Here is a 19,621-nt window from a genome sequence, read left to right as displayed (position 1 = left end):
TGAGTTGTGGAGTTTTCATCAGTTATATCAATTTCCTTTATCACATTGAGAAAATTTCCTTCTTTTCCTATTTCACTGAGATGTTCTTGTTGTTGTTTTATCATGAATGGATGTTAAATGTTGACAGATACTTGTTTTCCATCTATGGAGATAATCATAAGGTTTTTCACCTTTATTCTTTTAATGTGGTATATTACTTGTAAGATTTTCAAATGTTAAATCAACCTTGAATTCCTTAGATATTCCTTGGCCGTAATGTATCCCTTTTATATTTTGCTGTATTTTATTTCCTAATACCCTTTGAAACTATATGATGGATATTGGTAGGAATTTTGTTTTTGGAATGCCTTTGTCAGATTTTGGTGTGAGTTACTTGGTCTCATTAAATGAGATATTATTAAATTACTAAAATTGTTGTTTGCAGAAGTAATTCATGGAGTACTGTAGTTACTTCTTTCTTAACTGTTTGATAGATAGACCTAAATGCAACTACCTGAGCCAGAAATTTTCTTTGTTGGAAAGTTTTTAATGACAAATTAAAATTTATGTGTGTGTGTTTGGAGGCGGCTGGTTTAGAGACAAGGTCTTGCTCTTTTGTACAGACTGGAGTACAATGGCACAATTACAGTTCACTGCAGCCTTGACCTGCCAGGCTTAAGTGATCCCCCCATCTCAGCCTCTCTAGTAGCTGAGACTACAGGTGTGGGACACCACACCCAGGTAATTTTGTTTATTTTTGTAGAGATGGGATCTCACTGTCTTGCCTAGTCTGGTCCCAAACTCCTGATCTCAAGTGATTCTCCCTCCTTGGCCTCCCAAGGTGCTAGGATTACAGGTGTGAGCCACTGCACCCTGCCCAAATTTTCATATGTGTGTGTGTGTGTCTCTGTGTGTATATATATATAATGTATATATGTAAATTTATATGTATACATATAAAAGAAAATTTATATATAAATTTATATATGATATGTTTATATATGAGATATATAAACATATATCTTATATTCAGATTTTGTTTTATTTTGTGTCAGTTTTAGTTAATTTTAAAGAAATTTCTTTATTTCACTTAATTAGAAAATTTGGTGTAAAGTCCTTCTGTTACTTTGTTTTACCTTTCATCTTTGTAGATTCTGTAGCAACAACCACTTTCATTCCTGATTCTAGTAGTTTGTATTCTTTCTTTTCTCTTTACTAGTTTAATGAGGCATTTGTTAATTTTGTTAATCTTTTCAAAAAAGTACTTCTGTTTTTGTTAATTTTTACTTTTTTTTGGTTTTATTGATTTCTGGTTTATTTTTATTATGTCCTTCTCTTTTCTTATTGGAGTTACTTTGCTCTTTTTCTGGTTCCTTACATTGGAACTGTAGGTTGTATCTTTCTACAATGATCTTATACCTTTCTGTCTTTCCTCCCATAAACTACTGTTTTTCTATAGAGCTATAAATTTCCCTCCAAGCATTGCTTTAGCTGCATTCCAGAAATTTTGATTTTTTTTATTATTCAGTTCAAAATAGCTTCTCATTTCCTGTAGAATTTTTTCTTCAATGCATTAGTTTTTTATAATTGTGTGGTTCAATTGCCAAATTTTAGGTCATTTCTTAGATATCTTATTGTTTTGATTTCTAATTTAATTTCATTGTGATCATAAAAATTACAATTTGAATCCATTCAAATTTATTACAACTTGTTTATAGCTCCGCTTATGGTCTTTCTTGGTAAATACACTTGATAAGGATGTGTATTCTGCAGTTGTTGGGTGTAACATTCTGTATATATCAGTTAGGTTAAGGTGGTTAATGGTGTTTAGATCATGTATATCTTTCCTGATTTTTTTTTCATATAATTGTTTTATGCATTCCTGAAACGAAGTGTCAAAATATCCCAAGTATGATTGTGGAATTGTCTCTTCTCTATTTCTGTCAATTTTTTGCTTCAGGCATTTTGAGGAAGCTTTACTCTTAAGTACTTACACATTTATTTTATGCTTTCTGATGACTTGAGCCTTTTGTTATTCCACTGTGTCTTCATCTCTGGTAATGTTTTTGTCTTGAAGTTTATCAGATATTTATGTAGCCGCTCTACCTTACGCTTACTGTTTTCATGGTTTATCTCTTTTTTTCCATTTATTTTCAGCTTCAGTGTATTGTTTTAACTATAGTCCTGCTTTTGAAGACAGCATATAGTTTGGATCATAATACAACTTTTGTTATTCAGTCTGACAATATTGACATTTTACATCATTTAGCAATAGATCTAAAAAATTAGGCTGGGCGCGGTGGCTCACGCTTGTAATCCCAGCACTTTGGGAGGCCAAGGCGGGTGGATCACGAGGTCAGGAGATCGAGACCATGGTGAAACCCCGTCTCTACTAAAAATACAAAAAATTAGCCGGGCGTGGTGGCAGGCGCCTGTAGTCCCAGCTACTCAGAGAGGCTGAGGCAGGAGAATGGCGTGAACCCGGGAGGTGGAGCTTGCAGTGAGCCGAGATTGCGCCACTGCACTCTAGCCTGGGCGACAGAGCGAGACTCCGTCTCAAAAAAAAAAAAAAAAAAAAAAAAAAATTATTCTGTATCAACACTTTATATATAATCTCATTATTTTTAAGAGCTTTGTAATGCTTATGAATATATTGTGACTTAAAATTAATTCTGTATTAGTGAACTATTAGATTATTTCTAGATTTTAATACTATCAAAAAATATTAGAAGAAGTATCCTGCATATGTTGGGAATGGCGTGTGTGTGTATGTGTACATATACATGTGTTGGTATGACTTTGGTAGAAATAGTGGATCAAAGAATTATATACATTTTTTCTGCTGATAGGTACTGTCTTCTAGAGAGGATATGCCAGTTGACATTTCCTTAATAAGTGTGTGAGAATGGCTCTTATCGAACCTTTTGAAAATATGGTTTACTTTTATTTATCAGATAGGTAAATATAAAATCTTGTTCCAATGTTTGTTTTATTAATTTGTGAGTGAGATTGAGTTTATTTTATTCAGTAGATAGCTTTTTTATGTCCTTTGTTTTTGATTGGCTATTTTTTAAAAAATCAGTCCTTATGATATTTTTGTGTATTAGCTAGATTAGTACTTTGTCATATAAATTGCAAATTTTTTTGCTATTAATAGTATAGTTTGAAGTTGGGTAATGTGATGCCTCCAGCTTTGTTCTTTTTGCTTAGGAATGTCCTGGCTATCCGAGCTCTTTTTTGGTTCCATATGAATTTTAAAATAGTTTTTTCTAATTCTGTGAAGAATGTCAGTGGTTTAATGGAAATAGCATTGAATCTATAAATTGTTTTGGGCAGTGTAGTCATTTTCGTTATATTGATTCTTTCTATCCATGAGCATGGAATGTTCTCCCATCTGCTTGTATCCTCTCTGAGTTCCTGGAGCAGTGGTTTGTAGTTCTCCTTGAAGAGGCCCTTCACTTCCCTTGTTAGCTGTATTCCTGGATATTTTATTCTCTTTGCGGCAATTCTGAATGGGAGCTTATTCATGATTTGGCTCTCTGCTTGTCTGAATATGTTTAAAAGAAAACTGAACATGTTTTAAAGAAAGAAAATAAAATTCAGATATCCAACAATATACTTTTATAATATCCATAATCCAATCCAAAATTACTTTACTTTATGGCATGCAAAGAAGCAGCAGAAAAATGTAGCCCAGAGAAAAATCTGTTCATAGAAACAGACATGGAAATAACAGAGGTGATGGAGATAGCAGTAAAGGACTTTACATAGCTATTGTAAGTGTGCTTGAGGATTTAAAGGCAAATGTGAAGAATGAGAAAAGAGATTTTAAAAAGGACCTAAGTGGAACTTCTAAAGGTGACAAATATATGAAATAAAAAATTTACTTGACAAGCTTAAAGGCAGATTTGACACTGCATCAGAAAAGATCAGTAAGCTTGAAGACAAAACAATAGAAACCACCTAAACTGAAGCACAGAAAGAGAAATAAAAAGCTGGAGTATGGAGAGAAGCATATCCAGTGACCTATGGGGCAGTGTCAGATGGTTTAGCATATCTGTAATGGAGTGATGGGAGTGGCGAATTTGGGAGTGGGAGGAGTGGCAGAAAAACTACAGGCATGAATTGTTTTATTGTGCTTCACTTAATTGTTCTTTGCAGATATTGCTTTTTTCCTTTTTATTTTAAACAAATTGATGATTTGTGTCAACCCTGTGTTTAGCAAGTCTATCGGGGCTATTTTTCCAACAGCATATATCACATTTTGATAATTGTCACAATATTCTAAAAGTTTTCATTATTATTACATCTGTTATAGTAATCTGTGATCAGTGATCTTTCTTATTACTCTAGTAATTATTTTGGGCACCATGAACAAGCAGTCATAGATGATGGCAAACTTAATCACTAAATGTTGTCTCTGTTCTGACTGCTCCACAGATTGGCCATTTTCCCTTCTCTCTCCTTCTCCTTGGGCTTCCCTACTCCCTGAGACAGAACAATACCAATAAATAACCTTTCAGTGGCCTTGATGTATTCAAGAGACAAGGAGAATAGCATGTCTCTCACTTTAAATTAAAAGTTACAAATAGGCTGGGCGTGGTGGCTCACACGTTTAATCCCAGCACTTTGGGAGGCTGAGGCATGCAGATTGCTTGAGCCTAGCAGTTCGAGACCAGCCTGGGCAACATAGTGAGACCCTGCCTCTACAAAAAATACAAAAATTAGCTGAGCATGATGGTGTGTGCCTGTAGTACCAATTACTTGGGAAGCCAAGGTGGGAGGATTGCTTGAGCCCAGGAGGCAGAGTTGCAGTGAGCTGAGATCCTGCCACTGCACTCCAGCCTGGGTGACAGAGCCAGACCCTGTCTCAAAAAAAAAAAAAAAAAAGCTAGAAATAATTAAACTTAGTGAGAAAGTCATGTCAAAAGCTGAGATAGGCCAAAAGCTAGGCCTCTTGTGCCAAACAGTCTGCCAAGTTGTGAATGCAAAGGAAGAATTCTTGAAGGAAATGAACAATGCTATGCCAGTGAAAGACACAAATGATGAGAAAGCGAAGTAGCCGTATTGCCGACTTGGAGAAAGTTTGAGTGGTGTGTGTAGAAGGTGAACCCAGCTACAACATTCTCTGAAGCCAAAGCCTAATGCAGAGGAAGGCCCTAAGTCTCTTCACTTCTGTGACTGCTAAGAGAGGTGAGGAAGCTGCAGGAGAAAAGTTTGAGGCTTGCAGAGGTTGGTTCACGAGGTTTAAAGAAGGAATCTGCCTCCAAAACATAAAGGTGACAGGTGAAGCAGCAAGTACCAGTAGAGTGGGGTGTGGCTGAAAAGATGCCTGAAGATGTGGAACAACTTTGGAACTGGGTAACAGGCAGAGGTTGGAGAAGAAGACAGGAAAATGTGGGAAAGTTTGGAACTTCCTTGAGACTTGTTGAATGGCTTTACCTAAAATGCTGATAGTGATATAGACAATAAAGACCAGGCTGAAGTGGTCTCAGATGGAAACGAGGAACTTCTTGGGAAATGAAGCAAAGGTGACTCTTGTTATGTTTTAGCAAAGAGACTGGAGGCGTTTTGCTCCTGCCCTAGAGATGTGTGGAGCTTTGAAGTTGAGAGAGATGATCTAGGGTATCTGGCAGAAGAAATTTCTAAGCAGCAAAGCATTCGAGAGGTGACTTGGGTGCTGTTAAAGGCATTCAGTTTTATAAGGGAAGCAGAGCATAGAAGTTCAGAAAATTTGCAGCCTGACAATGTGACAGAAAAGAAAAGCCCGTTTTCTGAGGAGAAATTCAAGCCCACTGCAGAAATTTGCATAAGTAACCGGGAGCCGAATGTTAATCCCCAAGACAATGGGGAAAATGTCTCCAGGGCATGTCCAAGGTCTTCATGGCAGCCCCTCCCATCACAGGCCCAAGGCCTAGGAGGAAAAAGTGGTTTTGTGGGCCGGGCCCAGGGTCCCCTTGTGTGTAGCCTAGGGACTTGATGCCCTGCATCCCAGCCTCTCTAGCTGTGGCTGAAAGGGGCCAACCTAAAGCTTGGGCTATGGCTTCAGAGGGTGCAAGCCTCAAGCTTTGGCAGCTTCCATGTGGTGTTGAGCCTGCCAATGCACAGAAGTCAAGAATTGGGGTTTGGGAACCTCCGCCTAGATTTCAGAGGATGTATGGAAATACCTGCATGTCCAGGTAGAAGTTTGCTGCGGGGACACGACTCTCTCTCATGGAGAACTTCTGCTAGGGCAGGGCCGAAGGGAAATGTGGGGTTGGAGCCCCAACACAGAGTACCTGCTGGGGCACCACTTAGTGGAGCTGTGAGAAGAGGGCAACTGTCCTCCACACCCCAAAATGGTAGATCCACCAACAGCTTGCATCATGCACCTCGAAAAGCTGTACTCAATGCCAGCCAGTTCAAGCACCCAGGAGGTTGGGCTATACCCTGCAAAGCCATAGGGGCAGAGCTGCCCAAGGCCGTGGGAGTCCTCCTCTTGCATCATTGTGACTGACCTGGATGTGAGACATGGAGTCAAAGGAGATCATTTTGGAGATTTAAGACTTGACTGACCCAATTCATTTCAGACTTGCATGGGGCCTGTAGCCCTTTGTTTTGGCCAATTTATCCCATTTGGAATGGCTGTATTTACCTAATGCCTGTACACCCATTGTATCTATAAAGTAACTAACTTGATTTTGACTTTATAGGCATCTAGGTAGAGGGGACTTGCCTTGTCTCAGATGAGACTTTGGATGGTGGACTTTGAGTTAATGCTGAAATAAGACTTTGGGGGACTGTTGGGAAGGCATGATTGGTTTTGAAATGTGAGGACATGAGATTTGGGAGGGGCCAGGGACCGAATGATACGGTTTGACTGTGTCCCCACCCAAATCTCATCTTGAATTCCCATGAGTTGTGGGAGGGACTCAATGGGAGGTAATTGAATCATGCTATTCTTGTGATAGTGAATAAGTTTCACGAGATCTGATGGTTTTAAAAAGGGGAATTTTGTTACACAAGTTCTTTTCTCTTGTCTGCCACCATGTGAGATGTGCCTTTCACATTCCATCATGATTGTGAGGCCTCCCCAGCCACGTGGAACTGTAAGGCCATTAAACCTCTTTCTTTTATAAATTGCCCAGTCTCAGGTATGTCTTTATCAGCAGTATGAAAATGGACTAATCCAGCTGGTGCATGCCTGTAGCCCCAGCTACTTGGGAAGCTAAGGTAGGAGGACTGTTGGAGTCCAGGAGGTGGAGCTTGCAGTGAGCTGAAATCGTGCCACTGCACTCCAGCCTGGGGTACAGAGCCAGACCCTGTCTCAAAAAACAAAACAAAACAAAACAAAACAAAACAAAACAAAACAAAAACAGAAAAAAACCCAGCCAGGCATGGTGGCTCACACCTGTAATCCCAGCACTTTGGGAGGCCGAGGAAGGTGGATCAGCTGAGGTCAGGAGTTTGAGACCAGCCTAGCCAATGTGATGAAACCCCATCTCTACTAAAAATACAGAAGTTAGCTGGGTGTGGTGGTGCACGCCTGTAATCCCAGCTAGTTGGGAGGCTGAGGTAGGAGAATCGCCTTAACCTGGGAGGCGGAGGTTGCAGTGAGCTAAGATCGCGCCACTGCACTCCAGCCTGGGTGACAAGAGCAAGACTCTGTCTCAAAAAAAAAAAAAAAAAAAAAAGGGAAATAATTAAGCTTAGTGAGGAAGGCATGTGAAATAATTAAGTCTAGTGAGGAAGGCATGCCAAAAACTAGGCCTCTCGTGCCAAACAGTCAGAGTAGTTGTGAGTGCAAAGAAAGTTCTTGAAGGAAATTAACAGTGCTATGCCAGTGAACACATGAATGATGAGAAAGTGAAATAGCTATATTGCCAACATGGAGAAAGTTTGGGTGGTCTGTATAGAAGATGAAACCAGCTACAACATTCTCTTAAGCCAAAGCCTAATGCAGAGCAAGGCCCTAACTCTCTTCACTTCTGTGAATGCTAAGAGAGGTGAGGAAGCTGCAGAAGAGTTTGAGGCTTACAGAGGTTGGTTATAAAGTTTAAGGAAGGAAGCTGTCTCCAAAACATAAAGGTGACAGATGAAGCAGCAAGTGCTGATGTAGAAATTGCAGCAAGTGATCCAGAAGATCTAGCTAAGGTAATTGTTGAAGGTGGCTACACTAAACAACAGATTTTCAATGTAGATGAAACAGATTTCTCCTGGAAGAAGATGCCATCTCATAGATGAAGAGAAGTCAATGCTTGGCTTTCAAGGATAGGCTGACTCTTGTTGGGGGCTGATAGAGCTGATGATTTTAAGTTGAAGCTAGTTCTCATTTACTGTTCTGAAAATCCTATGGCCTTTAAGAATTTTGCTATGTCTACTCCCTGTGTGGTCTGTAAGTGGAACAACAAAGTTCAGATGAGAGCACATCTGTTGATAGCAGAGTTTAAGCCCACTGTTGAAACCTACTGCTAAGCAAAAATCTCTTTCAAAATTTTACTGCTCATTGACGGTGTACCTGGTCACCCATTTTCTGCAGTGAAGATGCCCAAGATTAATGTTGTTTTCATACCTGCCAACATCCATTCTGCAGCCCATGGGTCAAGGAGTGATTAAGACTCTCAAGTCTTATTATTTAAAGAATGCATTTTGTAAGGCTGTAGCTGCCATATGTAGTGATTCCTCTGACAGATCTCAGCAAAGTAAATGGAAAACCTTCTGGAAAGGAGTCACTATTCTAGATGCCATTAAGAACATTTGTGATTCGTGAGAGGAAGTCAAAGTATCAAACAGGAGTTTGGAAGAATTTAATTCCAGTCCTCGTGGGTGATTTTGAGGGGTTCAAACTCAAGTGGAGGAAGTAACTGTAGATGTGGTGGAAATAGCAAGAGAACCAGAATTAGAAGTGGAGCCTGAAGATGGGACCGACTTACTGCAGTCTTATGATAAGACTTGAATGGATGAGGAGTTGCTTCTTACAGCTGAGCAAAGAAAGTGGTTTCTTGAGATGGAATCTACTCCTGGTGAAGATGCTATGAACATTGTCGAAATGACAATAAAGATTTAGAATACTACGTAAACTTAGTTGATGAAGCAGTGTCAGGATATGAGAGTGGCCTCCAAGTTTGAAAGAATTTTTACTGTGGACAAAATGCTATCAAACCGCATCACATGCTACAGAGAAATCTTTCGTCTTGCAGAGAAATCAAACAGGAAGAATCAATCAATACAGCAGACTTTATTGTTGTCTCATTTTAAGAAATTGCCCCAGCCACCCCAGCCTTCAGCAGCCACCACCCTGATGAGTCAGCAACCATCATCATCAAGGCAAGACCCTCCACCATCAAAAAAGAGTATGATTTGCTGAAAGCCTCAGATCATTTGCATTTTTAGCAATAAAGTATTTTTCAAATTAAGACATGAACATTATTTCCACATAATGCTGTTGCACATTTAAAAGGCTTCAGTATAGTGTAAATATAACTTCTATATATACTGGGATACGAAAAAGTTTGTGTGACTCATTTTGTTGCAATATTTGCTTTGTGGAAGTAGTCTGTAACCAGGCCCATAATATCTCTGAGATATGCCTGTTTTTAAAGAAGTAATGTCTAGAAATTTTTCAGATTTGTTAAACAGCTGTAAATTCACAGATTCCAACATTTGATGGAACCCAGCAGGATAAATATAAAGAAACATGATGTCTGAAAATCTGTGACTAGAAAAAGAAAAGTTAAACAGCCAGAGAAGAAAGACATTTACACTGGGGAACCAAAATAGAAATACTTCCTTCTTATCATAAGCAATATAATCCAGAAAACAATCGAATGCATCTTGAAAGTGTTGAAAGAAAAAAGTCGATCTCTAATTCTATAGCCACTGAAAATATTCTTTAATAACAAAGATGAAATTAAGACATTTTCAGGCAAACAAAAGCTTAGAGAATTTATTGCCAACAGACCTGTATTGTTAGAAATTTTAAGGAACTTTCTAATGACACCAGATGGAAAAACAGATTTACACAAAGAAGGGAAGGGCACTGGAAACAGTAAATATTTGAATAAATATAAAAAGCTTATTTTTTTCTGTTTTGGTCTTTGTTTAAAGCAAAAATAATAACTCACATAGTGGCGCCTATAATATACATAGAAGAAAAATTTGTTACCACAGTAGCACAGAGGATAGTATGGAGATGTGAAGCCCTTACATTATATGTGAAGTGGTATAATATATAAAGGTCTACTGTGGGAAGGTTAATGGTTTATGTTGTAATGCCTAGAGCAGTCATAAAAAAATAAGCCGGTAAAGAAAATGGAATACCAAAAACTACTCAGTCCAAATGAAGGCAGGAATAGAGAACGAAACAACTAATGGGAAAAATAGACAATGAAAAGGCAAGATAGTAAACTTAGGTTGGTAGGATGTAAAATGGTAGAGACACTTTGGAAAACAGTTTGACTGTTTTTCAAATGTTGATCATATCAACAGGATATAGGTAAATAGTTGTCATATTCATCCAATGGAATACCACTTAGCCATAAAAAGAATCTAACTGCTGAGACACACAGCAATATGGGTGAATCTCAAAGACATGTTGAGTGAAAGAGCCAAACACAGGAGCATATACTGTATGATGTTTATATGAAATTCTAGAACATGCAAGACTAATCAGTAGTGAGAGGAGGCAAATTGAGAGTTGTTTGAGACTTGGTGGAGGAAGTGTGTGTGTTGATTGCAAAAGGGATCAGGACATGTTTTGGAAGGATTGACTTGGTTTGTATACCAGTTTTTGTTTTCATTTGTCGTAACCATTGAATGTTGTACCTGAAAGGATGCATTTTTGTATGTAAATAATATGTCAATACATATTTAAAAAGAAAAATAAACCAGATCCTACACTTGGCTGAAGGGCTGTATAATAACAAAAAATAACATTACCTTATAATTGAAGGACAATCTTAACTTTGAAAACATATTTAGAAAAAAATTTGTAAAAATACAGAATTAGAAGAGACCAATGAGTATTTAGAATGTAATAGACAACTCAAATTATGCTTATGCAGTTTTCCAAAAGGATAGATGAGAATGTGTTAACAGATTGCTTTGGTACTGAAAGGGATTGGAAGAGGTAGAGGGCTTAGAGAAATACTTTTTTTTTTTTTACTTTATGCTTTTTCAGTGCCATTTAAATTTTAAATCATGAGTATATTACATATCCCCTCAAATTAAATGAAAATGTAACAAAAATCAGACTTCATTTTAAAATAAAAATTAAAGCTATTATATTCATCTGCTGTCAAACAAGGAAGTTTTTTACTTAAAAAATTTTTAAAGCATCTGCTGTAATAAAAAGGTGAGAAGAAAGCCATTCTTACATTTCAGCTTTACTTGTAGACTAGTGTATTATCTGTCAAAAGCCCTTAAAGCTTGTTTCTTTTGACCCAGCAATTCAACCTTTGTTAATGTACCCGAAGAAATTGGATGTATGGACTAAGGAAGATATCTACAAAATTATGTTTATCACAGCGTATTTCACAAAATCATAAGTACAGGTCGAATGTTCAAGAGCAAGGTCATTTGTTAAGCAAATTTGGTAGTCCATAAGGTAAAACAATACGTTGCCACATAAATGATATCATAGATAAAATATTTACATTATATTAAAAATATTTTATAAGCCAGATTATGGCATCATATAATGAGAATGACCATATAGTGTGTTATTCATAAGAGTATAATTTAAGAATGAATGGGGGAGCTGAAATAATTAAAACTATTTAATTTTCCGAGTATTTAATCAGTGACGAATTGGTTTTATTTTATTGGGTATCCTGTAAAATAATTCTGCTATAAACCTGTTTTCTAAAATGAAATTATTAAAAACATACATTCTTGTATATTTTTCTAAAATTGAAATTATTGGCACTTTCAATTGACTCTTGTGTGCTTTTATTAGAGAAGGTATTCTCCCTACAGTTGCTCAGAGCAAATTCTGCTCAATTTTAGGATATTCTCAATTCCAAATTTTTGCATGTTAAAATGTTTAAATATTTCAGACCAGATATTTTTACAAATCCCATTCTTTTGCTTTCATTCAGAATACCTTTCACAAATCTGAGATATTTTTACATTGACTTTTATTTGTAATTATTTTAAATAATCATCCAGTTTAGATGATACAGAATCATAGGGCTTCTCAATTTCATTCCATTGAAGTATACAATATAAAGAAATCTAATTGAAAATAGCTCCATCAAACCATTATTCCTACAAATGAAGATACTTAAGCTTACACATTGAGTGCTTTAATTTCTTTAGTTCATTCTTCGCTTTTGTTGGAATGCATTTCAATATCAGCGTGTTTGCAAGCTTTGTTTCTAATAATTGCAGTTTACTGAAAGCGTTACTCCATTCTTTCAATACATTGATTAAATATATTCAGCTGACTTTGAACAAAATGCAAACCAAAATATAGAAGACTCATTATCAAAACAATTTAATGTGATTGTAGACCACTTAGGGTGATTTACTGTCAAGAGTTTACCAAACATTTTTAGAATCTTTCCTTTTGCTGGTGGTCAGGTAAGAGAAACATATGTTTTGCTTGCTTGTTTTTGTTTTTTGGTATTCATTGCAAATTTTTTGGTACTCAGGTTCTCTGAGTATATACGTAAATTTTAGTATCCAGACCTTTTATTTTGATAAGTTGAAAAAAAACATAACATTTGCATGAAATGATGATCCGGTTATTTTTTGGCAGCTCATCATCATTTTATAGTTGGAAATTTTGTCCTCAGCAGGGTTATATCTTGTTCTTAGGGATTTTCTTATTTTTCTGAGTTGCTAGGATATATGTAAGTATCAAACTTAATATTTTAGATTCTTCCTGTGACACTACGTAAAAAATTTAAAAACCTTATTTAGAATTTAGTATTTTGAAAACTGTTCCTTTTTGACTTTTGGCTAGAAGTTCTTTTTATAGAGAATAGCAAACTGTTGGACTTCCTAAGTCTTATTTTTATACTTGACCACACTATAATTCATCCACTATGCTGAAACCTAATCTTTCTAAATGGTATGCTTTATTCCTTAAGTATTGTGTTATAATCCTTAAAGTTATTCATGGCTTTCCATCACACTTAAAGACTAAAATTTTACCATGGCCTACAAAATTATTTTATAGTCCAGATTATACCTTGCTTTTTAACCTCATCCTGTGTCATTCACTTCCCCTTACTTTCTGAACTCTAGCCAAACTAGCCTCCTTCCTTTCCCTCAAGGCCATTACATTTGCTGTTTCCCTTACTGGGAATTCTGTTCTTCCAGATCTTTTCATTAGTGGCTCCTCATCATTCAGGTCTCAGTTCAAATCGTATCATTTTAGAAACATTTTCTCTGAACATTATATGTAAAAAGCCTTTTTTCTAACTCACTTTCTATCCCTAGTACTCAACATTGTATTTTTCCTTTTTAATTTTTCTTCACAGCAACTATCACTATTTAAAATGATCTTATTTATTGTAAGAGCAGGAATAGTATATGTCAGGTTCACCACTGTCTCACAGCATAGTAAACACTTACATTTGTGAAATGAATTACTGTCTTATGTAGTTACTATATCCATATTTATTCTTTGATTCTCACTTCTAGCTATAAAATATCCTGGTGGTATTTGCCTTCCATATTTTCAGACAGTTTAAAAATAGCACCAAACAATGAAGGAACTTTAAGCAAGGTTGTGATATGTACTTAAATCTATTTTAATGTTCTCTAAACACAAATAAAATATAATGTATTGAATTGACAGAATACAAGTGATATAAGATGAGAAATATATATATATATACTTTTTTTTTTTTGAGACAGAGTTTCGCTCTTGTTGCCCAAACTAGAATGCAATGGCGTAATCTCGGCTCACTGCCATCTCTGCCTTCTGGGTTCAAGCGATTCTCCTGCCTCAGCCTCCTGAGTAGCTGGGATTACGGCGCCTGCCACCATGTCTGGCTAAGTTTTTGTATTTTTAGTAGAAATGGGGTTTCACCATGTTAACCAGGCTGGTCTTGAACTCCTGACCTCAGGTAATCTGCCCACTTCGGCCTCCCGAAGTGCTGGGATTACTGGCGTGAGCCACTGCGCCTGGCAAAAATATTTATATTTATACTTCTCCCCAAAAATAAGACAAGATCCTAGAGAATGGTCTAAAGTTCTTGTAGGAATAACCTGGGAACTCTGCTGCTTGAATCGTCTAGACTTCCAGTTCCAACCATGAAATACCTTTTATCAGACTACCCTCCTACCAAAAGCAGTCATGAAAGCTAGACAAAAGATATAAAACCAAATGGTTTGAAGACCCTGAAATGCAATTAACTCAGGTGGAACTTGAGGGGCTGTGATCCTAAGGTCATTGCCATATAAACATTGGCTTTTTCCCTGAGGATATGTTCTAAATCGTGTTCAGAGCAATAGAGGCCATATCTAAAGTGGCAGTCATTTCAGGCAGAGGAGACAATGGTCAGGCCCCAGAGCTGCTAAAATGACTGAAACATAGGGACAAAATCTCATGTAGAAAGAAATTGCAGAGGAAAAGCCCAAAATTTATGGACAAATTTCCCTCAAGTCATTGGTGATTCCATAACCACATATATGGGGCAAGCAAGACTCAAAGAAACCCAGCAGAAAATAGCAGAAGAAATTAAAGGGCTAAGGAGAAAATTTAACAGCCACATGACAGTGGGGAAACCGAGGTTAGGCTGCTTAGGTGCCCTTGGTAAATACCCCTGGCTTCCAAATGAAATTCCCAGGGCCATTTTTGGAGGTTGGGGTAAAAACGGAAATGGACTATTTTTAACAAAACCTAAAACACAGTGTAATCTGCGTTTACTCAGTCTGTGTTCAGAAGAAATTTAACCTTTTTAGAAGATAATGTCATTCAAAGCCTCTACGATTTTTCATTTATGTAGTCTGGCTTTAGATAAAAAATTACTAGACAGATTAAAAAAAGAAAACGCAAGAGCATATTCTAGAGATTATATCTGCACAAATGAAATGTTTAGGAGATTATTCAGAGAAAAATGTTCATGATAACAAAATATTGGAAATAGCCCAAGGGACCATCAATAGGGAATTTATTAAATTGTATATATTTATGTAATATATTAATTTTCACACAGGCACTATCATCATTTGGTGCAAGCCAGTTCTTTATTGTATGATACTGTCCCGATCATTCACTACAGGGCAGTTTATAACTTTGGATCTGGCACAATAAGTGGAGGTTGCACATTTAAGTTTTGAGACAACTCAAAATGCTCCCACACATTTTCATTTGCCTCTAGGGTGGGGCATTCCACTTGAGAATCATTAATATTATGGAATTCTGTACAACTGTAAAAAAAAAATGAGAAAGCTGTTTGTGAACTGATATGGAAAGACCACCAACTTGCTATGTTTTGTTTAAGAAAGGAGGACAATGAGAATATATATTTGGATTGCCTACATTTGCATAAAACATTCTGTAGTAATATGTAAGAAACGAATGAAAGTGATTTTCTGTGGGGCCTGATGAGGTGAATGGAGATGAGAATGGGTGAAATATATTTACTGGATTTAAAAACTACTGTTTTAATTTTTAGAACATGGATTTATTACCTATTTAAATTTTTAATACAATTTTACATATAAATAAGCTATTGTGTCAGATATAATAATTTATAAGAGATCTGTTTAAAATTTACGTATTCATTAAACAAATGTTTTGGTCTTTTCCCAATCCTGTCTCCTTTTACTTTTCCTTTTCATTCAGTGGAGTAGGGCGAAACTGGGGCTGGGCATCTGCAGGTAGCAGCATCCTGGCTGAATTTGGTACACTACATATGGAGTTCATCCACCTCAGCTACTTGACGGGGGACCTGACTTACTACAAAAAGGTTTGTTTTCTTGCCTTCTATTCTTTGTTTGTTGTAAAGAGTCCTTTAAGATTGGCCCAAAGATTTGATTAATGCTTAAAAGGTTTGCCTTTCTAGGTATGTGTTTATTAGGGCTCTAGCCTTTATTTTTTCTTTTGAAGTTACTCAAAGAAATGTCCTATTTAGAACATATTTAAAATATGTATTGTTATTTGAGAAGTTATAACCACTATTACATTTTTCAAAAATGTCATTGCTATTTTTATGCAACATTGTGCTGCAGTACCTACCCAGCCTGGTAAGATAAGAAAAACAAAATAACCAGATGTTTAAGAATTGAAAAGGAAGAAAGAAAACAGTAGTTATTCACAGATTATGTGATTATTGACCTAAGATATTAAGTCAGTCTATATTTAAATTACTAGAAATAAGAGTTTAATATGTTTTTTAAATAGATGATCGATATGGATGTTAAAAATCAGTAGCGTTTCTCTACACCAGCTACAAAAGGCAAGAAAATGTCACTTTGCAAAAAGATATCTTATGTAATAGAACAAAAGTATATATGTTTCCTACAAATACATCTAACAAAAGATAAACAAAGTTCAAATTTTTACTCAGCCATGGAAAAGAATGAAATCCTTTCATTTGCAGCCATATGGATGGAACAGAAAGTATGGCAGTTGTGCAAACATACTGCTGGAAACAAAAGCATAGTGGTATATAGCATGTAGAAGACTGATAAAGAATCCAGTTTCAAATTTTAAAAACAGTAAAAAAAAAAAAAGTCACCATGAATAATTCATACTGTAATAGAAATTAAATTTAACAGAGTTAGAACTCAACACCAAAATAAAACAATAAAGTGATGCAAAAATATTGTGGAGCTAAAGAAACAAGCTGAGACCTAAAATGATGTATCCCCATAGCTAATGGAAAGCAACAAAGAACTCGTTGCACCGAGTTAAAAACTGAATTACTTACATGGAATAAAAGCAAGAGATAGTCAAAGGAAAAGCAGAGATTAAAAAGATAATAAATTTGTAAAATAAACATATAATGTATGGGCCTTCCTGAAGTAGAATACCTAAATCATAGGAATTAACCTAAAAGCAGCAAGAAGAAGAAACACTGCTGGGCACAGTGGTTCACACCTGTAGTCCCAGCACTTTGGGAGGCCGAGGTGGGTGGATCGCTTGAGCTCAGGAATTCGAGACAAGCCTGGGCAACATGGTGAAACCACTTCTCTACCAAAAATTAGCCATGTGTGGTGGGGCATGCCCGTACTCCCCAGCTACTCGGGAGGCTGAGGTGGAAGGATCACTCAAGCCTGGGAAGCAGAGGTTGCAATGAACTGAGATCGAGCCATTGCACTCCAGCCTGGGCGACAGAGCAAGACTGTCAAAAAAAAAAAAAAAAGAACACTGCAAATTCCATTTCTAACAAAATTAAGGGATACTTGATACTTCATATCACCAAATAGGAAGAAAAGTAGGCATATAAGCAGTAAAGATCAGAGAGAGGTTTGGTATAAACGCAAGAGAGGATGTTTGGGTCTGCAGACTAAAAAATACAAAGCCAGTAGAGCACAGTTCTCTAAATTAGGTGATGTAACTTGACATACAAAACTCAAATTCTCATGAGCAGCAATGAGAACAGGATCACAGGCTAATGGTGAGTACTTCTTTGGACCTTAATAGATGTAATGTGTTGAGAAGCTGGAAAAACAGAATTGAGTAAGGATTCTCACAGACAAGCTGTTTGCACCTGTGGACTTTGGTGAGGGAAGGGATTGAATGACAGATTCACTATTGTGAGCAGTGCTGCATTTCCAATCTCAAGTGGCTGGGTAGAAGCAAAGTCTAAAAAAAACATATTTATGTCTGAACTCTTACCTGGTGTTTTATGTCAAAACTTTCATTCAGGAAAATAGTAATGAGTAATTTGTTAAAAAAAGAACAGGTACAGAATTTATACAAAGATATTACCATAAAAAAGGAAAAGGAGGGAAAATTGTGGGCACAAAATACGTAAAAGAGCAATTGAAAATTCCAACCAAATATCACCATGAGAGAAAACATAATAAAGCCTTCATCTCTGTAGAACAAGTATATAAACAGAGATACAAGAGCTCAGAGACAATAAGATGTGATGTCAGTAACAAAGTATAAGAAAAATAGTTAACAAAATGCAGGCCAAAATGGAAGCAATACAAAGAAAAACAGTGTTCAAAATATAAGGAGCTTAGAAGACAAAATTGAGAAAAGCTAGTAAATGTGTGGAAATAAAAAGAGACAGAAAGAAAATGGTAGATAAGGAAGAAAGAAAGAATCGAATAGTATACAGTTTTTGGATGACAGAAGAGTTAATTTTCTCACCTTTTATAACATCATTCAGTACTATCTAAAAAGTGGTCTATGGAATTTTTGAGATTGAGATTGTTATACATAGTGTTGGTCTCAAATGTGAAAGAACACAGGAAATATAGACAGCATCCCTGAGTCCATTCCTAAAACCACTTAAAGACAAAATCCAGCCAAATGAATGACGATGGGAAACCTTGTGGCAGAAGAATTAATTTTGTACTCAAGTCCAGAAAAGTGAAATAATATCAGGTCCTCTGAAAAAGAAAGTTTTCCCAAGTCATTTATACCAGCCAGGTTGTTTATCAAATGTAATGACAATATTCTCAAACAAATAAGAGTACAAGGAACATAACACCTCCTCCCACCTCCAGGGGCCCCCTTAAAAGCACTTACAAAGTTCACCCAATCTAGAGTCGAATCAAAATAAATCCCTAGGAAAGTCTCCAGCTTCTTAATATATTTCATGATTTTTCTTTCCCCCTTACCCTCAGGGAGATATTTTAAAATTTGGAATTTCAGGAACTTGAAGATATCTATTGTGGGAACAATATTTAAAGTTCAGCAGTTTGTTTTACTTCATTTACTTTTTGATCTGTTCAGTTCAAATTAATACTTTACAAAATACAATGGCATTTTATGATTCAATTCCTGTGAAGTTATTTCCGTTCTTATATTTGAATATATATGTGTTGACTGTGTCTGGAATGATGTTTAAAATAACTGATGTTTCAGATGGTATTTCTCGGTAGTAGCATGTTGAGATTTAAAATGGTTTCTATCTGTGCTGTTTTCTCTGTATTATTTTTATTATTGCTTGATTTTAAAATAATGAACACATATCATCTTATAAAAATGAGACATTTAAGAAATAGAAGGCTTTCCTGACTTCCCCCCGCCCCTCCAACACACACACAAAGGCAGGGAATAGGTGTAGATTCTGAGTAAGAAAAAACACAAAGCCTACATTAAAACCAAGCCTTGATGACACTTATTTTTATTAATTGCATTCTTAATTTTATTTTACTCAGGTTATGCACATTCGGAAACTACTTCAGAAAATGGATCGTCCAAATGGTCTTTATCCAAATTATTTGAACCCCAGAACAGGGCGCTGGGGTCAGTGTAAGTATTCTAGTATACCTGAGGCTTTCTTAAAAAATTATTTGTCTGAAAACTCTTTGCTTGATTTAGTAAAAAGTACACTACATGGAGTTAGAAACCCTCAGTGTCTAATCTTGTGGTCTGCTGGTGCTGTTCTTAGGCATGTTTCTGATCTCTCTTAGCTTCAGTTTTCCCACTTATAAAATGGAAATGTTAATAATATGTCTAAGAGTATTTTATTTCCTGTATTGCTAAAATATAGTGTGGCAGTTTGAAGGTTGTACTTAAAAA

At 36.3% G+C, this 19,621-nt stretch overlaps 1 protein-coding gene across 2 annotated transcripts in view; it reads left to right on the top strand.

Moving 5' to 3' along the window:
• MAN1A2 (mannosidase alpha class 1A member 2) overlaps nucleotides 1-19,621 on the top strand; it is a 176,262-nt gene that overhangs the window by 84,446 nt on the left and 72,195 nt on the right. For both annotated transcript variants that reach the window (XM_058439415.1, XM_032154871.2), the window contains exons 7-8: nucleotides 15,761-15,884; nucleotides 19,258-19,351. In XM_058439415.1, the coding sequence (XP_058295398.1) occupies nucleotides 15,761-15,884; nucleotides 19,258-19,351 (218 nt within the window). The remainder of the gene's footprint in view (nucleotides 1-15,760; nucleotides 15,885-19,257; nucleotides 19,352-19,621) is intronic.

The sequence above is a fragment of the Hylobates moloch genome, unplaced genomic scaffold, assembly GCF_009828535.3.
Source record: "Hylobates moloch isolate HMO894 unplaced genomic scaffold, HMol_V3 SCAFFOLD_5, whole genome shotgun sequence".
In the NCBI taxonomy this organism is placed as follows: Eukaryota; Metazoa; Chordata; class Mammalia; order Primates; family Hylobatidae; genus Hylobates; species Hylobates moloch.
This window is presented reverse-complemented; position numbering and strand designations above follow the sequence as displayed.